At 48.0% G+C, this 8,451-nt stretch overlaps 1 protein-coding gene across 1 annotated transcript; it reads left to right on the top strand.

Annotated features, from left to right (window-relative positions):
- The first annotated feature begins 4,589 nt into the window (after positions 1–4,589).
- On the top strand, positions 4,590–7,079 carry LOC143028066 (uncharacterized). Its single transcript, XM_076189707.1, has one exon. It carries the CDS (start codon positions 4,590–4,592, stop codon positions 7,077–7,079), a length of 2,490 nt encoding a protein of 829 aa, XP_076045822.1.
- The last annotated feature ends 1,372 nt before the right edge of the window (positions 7,080–8,451 follow it).

The raw sequence follows: 8,451 nt of genomic DNA, 5'->3' as shown, positions 1-8,451 counted from the left end.
TCTGTAAACAGTAGACGAAAGTGTCTGGCTACGTCGTCACAGTTTGGGACCGGTCGGACCAAGATCTATATACACCAGGTCTAACCGTTTGAGCCGTTCTGCGCAGCTTCTGACGTCATCTGGCTGCTTCCGTTTTCTCTTTGTGAAACACAAAGAAAACTGTGAAACGCTAGGGAAGACTGGAATTATTATATTTCCCCCCCGTTATCTCTCTCTCTAGCTCATTGCTATTATCAGTGTGTATGTGTGTGTGTGTGTGTGTGTGTGTGTGTGTGTGTGTGTGTGTGTGTGTGTGTGTGTGTGTGTGTGCGTATGTGTACTTATATACTTGTATTTTACGGGAAGGGGATATATCGTCGTGTGTGCTTATATGTTTACACGTTCACATATGTGTGTGTATGTGTGTGTGTGTGTACTTGTATTTTACAGGAAGGGGATATATCGTCGTGTGTGCTTTTATGTGTACATGTTCACATGTGTGTGTGTATGTGTGTGTGTGATTTATCTTGGTCTTTTGGATCACGTATTTGACTCGTGATCGACAGCTATCTCCCTCCCGGAAGAGAGCTCAGAGCTCGTATGTCCGATCTATGAACTTACACGCACACACGTCTCCAACTCCCCGCCCACGAGAGTTGGAGTAATGACTCGAAGCGCAGCGATATTGAAAAAAATTCAACCCTGGGGAGGAATCGGACCAGATACCGCCGATACCTCGGTATAATAAGGCTGAAACTCTACTAATCGCGCCACCGAGTCGTATGTTCATATTGAGGTGTGTGTGTATTTATATACTTGTATTTTACGGGAAGGGGAGATATCGTCGTGTGTGCTTATATGTGTACACGTTCACATGTGTGTGTGTGTGTGTGTGTGTGTGTGTGTGTGTGTGTGTGTGTGTGTGTGTGTGTGTGTGTGTGTGTGTGTTTATATACTTGTATTTTACGGGAAGGGGAGATATCGTCGTGTGTGCTTATATGTGTACACGTTCACATATGTGTGTGTATGTGTGTGCGTGTGTGTGTGTGTTTGTGTATTTATATACTTGTATTTTACGGGAAGGGGATATATTGTCGTGTGTGCTTATATGTGTACATGTTCACATGTGTTTGTGATTCATCTTGGTCCTTTGGATCACGTATTGGACTCGTGATCGACAGCTATTTCCCTCCCGGAACAGAGCTCAGAGCTCGTATGTCCAATCTATGAACTTACACGCACACACATCTCCAATTCCCCGCCCACGAGAGTTGGAGTAACGACACGAAGCGCAGCGAGACTGAAAAAAAATCCACCCTGGGTAGGATTTGAACTAGGTACCGCCGATACCTTATTGTTATATGTCTGACTCTTAACCAATCGCGCCACCGAGTCACTTGAACTTTATGATGTGTGTGTATTTATATACTTGCATTTTACGGGAAGGGGAGATATCGTCGTGTGTACTTATATGTGTACACGTTCACATGTATGTGTGTGTGTGTGTGTGCGTTAGTGTGTGTGTGTGTGTGTGTGTGTGTGTGTGTGTGTGTGTGTGTGTGTGTGTGTGTGTGTGTGTTTATATACTTGTATTTTACGGGAAGGGGAGATATCGTCGTGTGTGCTTATGTGTGTACACGTTCACATGTTCGTGTATTTGCAGGGAAACGATGAAAATTAACATTTGTCTTAATTCCTCTTTGGTTTGAGCCACAACCCTTAATGGTACAATAAGCCATATTGGCAAGATCTATATATACCGGTATATATAGGTCTTCATTGTCAGAATATAACTAATTGCGTGGAGCGGTGCGAGCGGAGGCAGAGACATGCCCGTGCAACAAATCAGCTACAGCTAACAGCCAGGTGACGTCGAGAGCCCGCTGCGCCAACACTCTCGAAATTCGGTCGGAAGTGGTTAGACCTGGTATATATAGACCTTGGGTCGGACTAACAGTCATGACTCTCTTTGTTAACCCCTTCCCCCTATTTTTTCAATCATTATATGGATATCATATAATATGCCTAATATATTATATTGTGTCTACTCATATGATGAGGTCTATATGTTCAGTAAATGATGTATAAGAAATATTGTATAAACTATGGCATTTTCTGACTTCATGTATATTATGTAAGTTACATTATGTAACATATTTTCAGGTCTACTGGTGTTCCAGTTGATTAAAACTTGGGAGCATATATATATGTATATATATATATATATATATATATATATATATATATATATATATATATATATATATATATATATATATATCACTGTCCAGTAATGTCGTTACACATTAGTAATTGCACTAAAAAAAAAACTATTATTTGGATTTAAGAAAAGAAGGAAGTAACGAATTTTCGTATATTTCGATCACTTACTGTGATCCTCTTCAAGCGGAATACATAGACAAGAGAACATACATATCTTATATACAGATGAGAGAGGTAAAGTTAGGGAACATGGACAAGACATCTCATGTGACATCTATATTGTTACGCGGGTTATGTGGTAAATCGTCCGCTTTTACAATGTAAGGAAATAATTTACTAACTGCCAAGGTGGTTATGTAATCACCAGATTACAGAACCACCTTGGCAGTTAATAAATTATTTCCTTACATTGTAAAAGCGGACGATTTACCAAATGACCCGCGTAACAATATAGATGTCACATGAGATGTCTTGTCCATGTTCCCTAACTTTACCTCTCTCATCTGTATATAAGATATGTATGTTCTCATGTCTATGTATTCCGCTTGAAGAGGATCACAGTAAGTGATCGAAATATACGGAAATTCGTTACTTCCTTCTTTTCTTAAATCCAAATAATAGTGGATTTTTAGTGCATTATATATATATATATATATATGAATATATATATATATATGTATATATGTATGTATATAATATATATATACATATATATATGTGGTGTGAGCGTGAGTGTGTATGGCGCGGATGGGGACGGACGGTTGGCACCCCCTCCCCCTCTCTGGGAGGGGGGGAGAAGGGGTCAAAGGGCATGAGCGCTGGTATCCCCCTTCCCACCCGAATGCGGGGGGGGGGGGGGTGGCCTCACGTTGGCTTGGGTGGCACAGTGCCGAACAAGGACCGCGCGTGGGTGGTGGTGAATGCGAGTGTGAGTGGAGTGTACAGTACCCGGAAAGGGGGGATACGATAAGCTAGCATTAATGGTTAGGAGGTAGGGAATTAGGCTAGAGAAGTGGAGAGTTAAGTGCCGCAAAGGAATGTAAGGGCCCACCCAGGAGCGACCGAAACCGAAGACGTCATCGACGCACAAGTAAGTACTTTTGAATCACAAGCTATCTAGGCACTGCAAAAATGACTACGGCCGCAAGTGGAAACGGGCCGTCAATGTCCGGACCTGAGAGTGAAAAAGAACCGTTCAAGGTGAATAGTGTCACCTTAAGGCCGTTTGACGGGACAGGAGATGTCTCCGTGTGGCTAACAAAGGCAGCCTTGGTCGCGCGGCTAACGGGAGTGAGGGATGTGGCGAGTTACATCGCGCTAAATTTAGAGGGCGCGGCTTTATCCGTCTACATGGAGATGACAACCGAAGATCAAAAGGAAGTGGAAAAGGTGAAGGAGAGGTTACAGGGAGTTTTTGGCGAGAGTCCCTTCGAAGCGTACTGCAAACTACGGCGAATGCGGTGGACGGGAGAACAGGTTGACGTGTTCGCAAATGACATTAGGCGATTGGCAGGCCTAATTAATCTCGAAGGCAACTCCCTGGAGATGGTAGTGAGGATGGCTTTCGTGAATGGGTTTCCGGATTACATATCGACTGGGCTGCAGGCAATGGAAAATGCAGCAAAGGCAAACATGAGCGAACTTATAGCCCGCGCCAGGCTCCTGACTAAGGCTAAGGATGAAGGGCCGATGGTGGCCGTGGCCAACGAACAGACACAAAGGAGAATGCCCTCGGCAGGAGAAGGCGCGCGGGTGAGAGAGGCCACGAACCGAGAAGGGAGAACGGGTGAGCTCGGGGGTGACTACAACAGATGGCGCGGGCTGTCGAGGGTCCGTTGTTACGAGTGCCGGAGACTGGGTCACCTGGCAAGGGACTGTAAGGAGGTAGAGCTTATCTGTTACTCGTGCAATCAGCCAGGGCACATGGCCCGAAATTGCAGTCAGGGAAACGGGACATCGGCGGCCACTATGCGAGGGGCCGCCGAGGAAATGTAAGGACACCGTTCAGTCGTATGCCGATCGTGGATATTTGGGTGCGAGGGAGACGCGCGAGGGCGCTGATAGACTCTGGCTGTTCAACCACGATCGTGAGGACCGATATAGTTCAAGAGTTCAGACGGGGAGATGTGGCCCTGACGACAGTCGACGGGAGAGAGACGATATGCGATGGCGACCAGGAAATTGAAATGATAGTGGAGGGTATCCCGATACGACTAAGAGTGCTCGTCATTAGAACGATTCTGGAGGGAATTGACGTGGTGCTGGGAATGGACGGAATTACCCAGCTTGGAGAAGTCACGTTCATCGGTGGGCTCGTACGGATTGGAATGAGGCAGGACTCGGAAGAGAGGAAGAAGAACCGACCGAGGCCGGGTGAGGACGTAGGAATGGCAATGGGAGCCGCGGAGGGCGGTGCTGGCCCGAAGCTCGACCCTGAGGAGAGGGCGACGCCGTGCACGATTGAGGACGAGGACTTCCGGGCGGAATTTGACGGCCGGAAGTGGGAAGTGGAGTGGTATCCGAAGGAAAGCTCGCCCGTCTTGAAGAATAAAGTCGACTGCTACACACGGACCCTCAGAGAGGGGGTGAGGGAGGACTTTGACCTCGAAGTGGAGCGATGGATCGAGGAAGGAATCTTGAGTCCCTGGGAGGAACCGGTGGAGGGCGGAATCCTGCCCTTGATGGCGGTAGTGCAGCCAACCAAGAGAAAGGTACGACCGGTGCTGGACTTCCGAGAGCTGAACCAGTTCGTGAAGTGTCATACTGGCGACGATTTTGTAGATGTATGTAGTGAGACCCTACGCAGGTGGCGCCGAAGGAGGGGGGCGTCCGCCGTTGTAGACTTGCGGGCGGCTTACTTGCAAATTCACGTGACTAAGAAGTTATGGAAGTACCAGCTAGTAAAATACAAGGGGAGAATTTACTGCTTGACCAGACTTGGTTTTGGGCTCAGCTCGGCCCCGAGGATCATGACGAGAATCCTGAAGACGGTACTGGGGAAGACTGAAGCGATGAAGAAGGGCACTGACTCGTACCTAGACGACATACTGGTGGACGATGGCATAGTATCGACGTCGAACGTGGTGGAACATCTGGCTCGATACGGATTGACAGCTAAGAAACCGGAGCCGTTGGAGGGAGGAGCGGTGTTGGGACTGCGACTGGAAAGGAACGCGGCAGGAACGCTGATGTTCAAGCGAGGGAACGAGATCCCAAAGGTGACGGACGAAATGTGTAAACGAGAACTTTTCTCCCTGTGTGGCAAATTAGTGGGCCACTACCCGATCGCCGGATGGCTTCGTACGGCATGTAGCTACATTAAGAGGAGGGCGGGATCGAAAGATTGGGGAGAGAAGGTTGATGAGGACACGCTAACCATGATGCACGACGTTGTCCAGAGGACGATGCACGATGATCCTGTGAGAGGACAATGGAACGCGCCCCAGCAGAACCATGGCGTAGTATGGTGCGACGCGAGTAGTATCGCAACCGGCGCCGTCTTGGAGATAGGGAACGTAATAGTCGAAGATGGAGCGTGGCAGCGGAAGAAGGACGACTACCACCATATTAACGTGTCAGAGTTGGACGCGGTCATAAAAGGAACAAATTTGGCGCTGAAATGGGGGCTGCGTGAGATCGAGATCAGGACGGACTCAGCCACGGTAGAGGGGTGGACGAACTCGGTGCTGACGGCTGAAAAGAGAGTACGCACGAAAGGAGCTACAGAGATCCTGGTGAAGCGCCGCCTCGGGATCCTGAGAGAGTTAATCGACGAGTTCGGCATGAAGATAAGGGTGAGGAAGGTATCGTCGGAGGCGAACAAAGCGGACGCGATTACCAGAGTAAAGAAGAGCTGGCTGAAAGCGAAGGAAGAACAGGAAGAGAAGCTCGAGATGTGCGCCGCTGGGTCCTTTCGTGCGAAAGAGTTGCACGAAACGCATCATCTAGGGGTCGATAGGTCATTGTTCCTGGCAAGGAAGGTTAACCCGAACATATCAAGGGAAGAGGTGCGGCATGCGGTGAGGGCGTGTGCCCGCTGTCAGTCCATAAACCCAGCCCCCAGACCGCATTCAGCGGGGGAGCTCTGCGTGGAAGAGAATTGGGGGCGGCTGGCAATTGACGTAACCCACTATCAAGGCACCAGATACTTATCGATGGTCGACTGCGGCCCAGGGCGGTTCAGCATTTGGCGAGAACTGAAGGCGGAGACTGGAGAAGAGATCGCGCGGGTGATGGACGAGGTATTTTTGGAGCGGGGCCCAGTGGATGAAGTCCTGATGGACAACGGCACGGCGTTTCGGTCGGAGGCACTGAAAGGTACATTGGACAAGTGGAACACAAGACGCTTCTTCCGGGCAGCGTACCGGCCGAGCGGAAATGGGATAGTAGAACGACACCATCGTACAATTAAGGCCATAGCTGAGAGGGCGCGAATACCGCCGACGGAGGCAGTTTTCTGGTATAATATCTCCCCCAGGTCAGGCCAAGACGACGGCTCGGTTCCGCAAAAGGCTGTGTTCAAATATGATTGGCGCCATCCGCTGCAGGGACCGAAACTGCCGGCCAACGCCGAAGAAGGCCCCGCCTCAGTGCAGGTGGGGGACGAGGTATGGGTGAGACCAAAGGACAGGAAGTGCACGTCACAGTGGACGAGAGGGACAGTGACGGAGGTGAACTCCCGGAACAATGTTTCTGTTGAGGGAGTGCCGCGACATATCTTGGATATACGGCGGGTAGTGAGTGAAGGAGAAGATGAGGAGGAAGGCCACGGGGCGACAACAGAAGAGGATGGGGTGTCTCAGAGACCCCAGCGCGAAAGACGCCCGCCAAGGTGGCTACAGGACTACGATGTAGAGGAAGGAGAAGACGAGGAGTAGGGTGATCTCTAGATCAAGGGGGGGTGTGGTGTGAGCGTGAGTGTGTATGGCGCGGATGGGGACGGACGGTTGGCACCCCCTCCCCCTCTCTGGGAGGGGGGGAGAAGGGGTCAAAGGGCATGAGCGCTGGTATCCCCCTTCCCACCCGAATGCGGGGGGGGGGGGGTGGCCTCACGTTGGCTTGGGTGGCACAGTGCCGAACAAGGACCGCGCGTGGGTGGTGGTGAATGCGAGTGTGAGTGGAGTGTACAGTACCCGGAAAGGGGGGATACGATAAGCTAGCATTAATGGTTAGGAGGTAGGGAATTAGGCTAGAGAAGTGGAGAGTTAAGTGCCGCAAAGGAATGTAAGGGCCCACCCAGGAGCGACCGAAACCGAAGACGTCATCGACGCACAAGTAAGTACTTTTGAATCACAATATATATAAGCAACCACATCCTCCATCCCAGTCATTATAATGATACAAGCTGCCCAACTATTGGGTACTTGTTAATCTGTTTTCTAATTGATTAATGTAGAAATTCAGTGACTTTGCTGTTATTCGTTTCCGACATCTTTAAGGATTTTTTCTTTTTATATTGAAATATATATTTCATTAAAAAAAAGTGGAGGGGGGGGGCGGGACTTGTCTTCCAAACAATCGTTTTCGTCGAATGGTGACATGTCCACTTTCAGCCTTAATCTGAGATAATTGAAGACATTTAAATTCATAGTAACCTAACAGTTAAAAAAAAAAAAAATCCCTCAAAGCAACACGAAAGAATTGGAATACTACCAAATGGATGACGGACAGGTTGAAAATTGATATCAGAATAAAGAATGCACTTTGCGCAAGAATAATTATGTGGAAACACACCTTAATCCAAATATAATATGGCTAGACTGTTTAAAAAGAAAACGCGCACAATGAAACGTAACTATTAAAGTTACCAGACAAACGAGATCCAACCCAAAGAGCTTCTTTCATCTCCACAGAACAAAAAATAGAGAAAGATAGGCCCGATTAAATATGACGAAGGTGTCATGGTAAAATCGAAGGGAAAATGAGTGAGGCGTTTAACAATTGTTTTCTCTCGGTGTTTACAAAGGAGAGGTTAGATATGGTACGTATGACTGCGATCTGATTTTCAGTGGGGACGAAGGAAGTAGATTAACATCAGCATCAGCAAGGTAGAAGTAGTCAAAGAGATTGATAGACTTGAATCAACAAAATCCCCGGGTCCAGTCATTTTTTTCCGAGAGTGCTTAAGGTCAACTATGAAGGTTTAAGATTTCTTTATTTTTTCATGCATGAAAATATAACTTAGAAGAAATTAGAACTCTAAAATGCACATTTCTAGCATTTTGTAGTCTTGATTTTATCCAAATAGCA

Source organism: Oratosquilla oratoria, chromosome 9 (genome assembly GCF_046742065.1).
Source record: "Oratosquilla oratoria isolate Oo_2021 chromosome 9, ASM4674206v1, whole genome shotgun sequence".
Classification (NCBI taxonomy): domain Eukaryota; kingdom Metazoa; phylum Arthropoda; class Malacostraca; order Stomatopoda; family Squillidae; genus Oratosquilla; species Oratosquilla oratoria.
This window is presented reverse-complemented; position numbering and strand designations above follow the sequence as displayed.

What these genes read in the sequence shown, in the direction of transcription:
- LOC143028066 (XM_076189707.1), top strand. Translation starts at nt 4,590, where the DNA reads ATGGCAATGGGAGCCGCGGAGGGCGGTGCTGGCCCGAAGCTCGACCCT.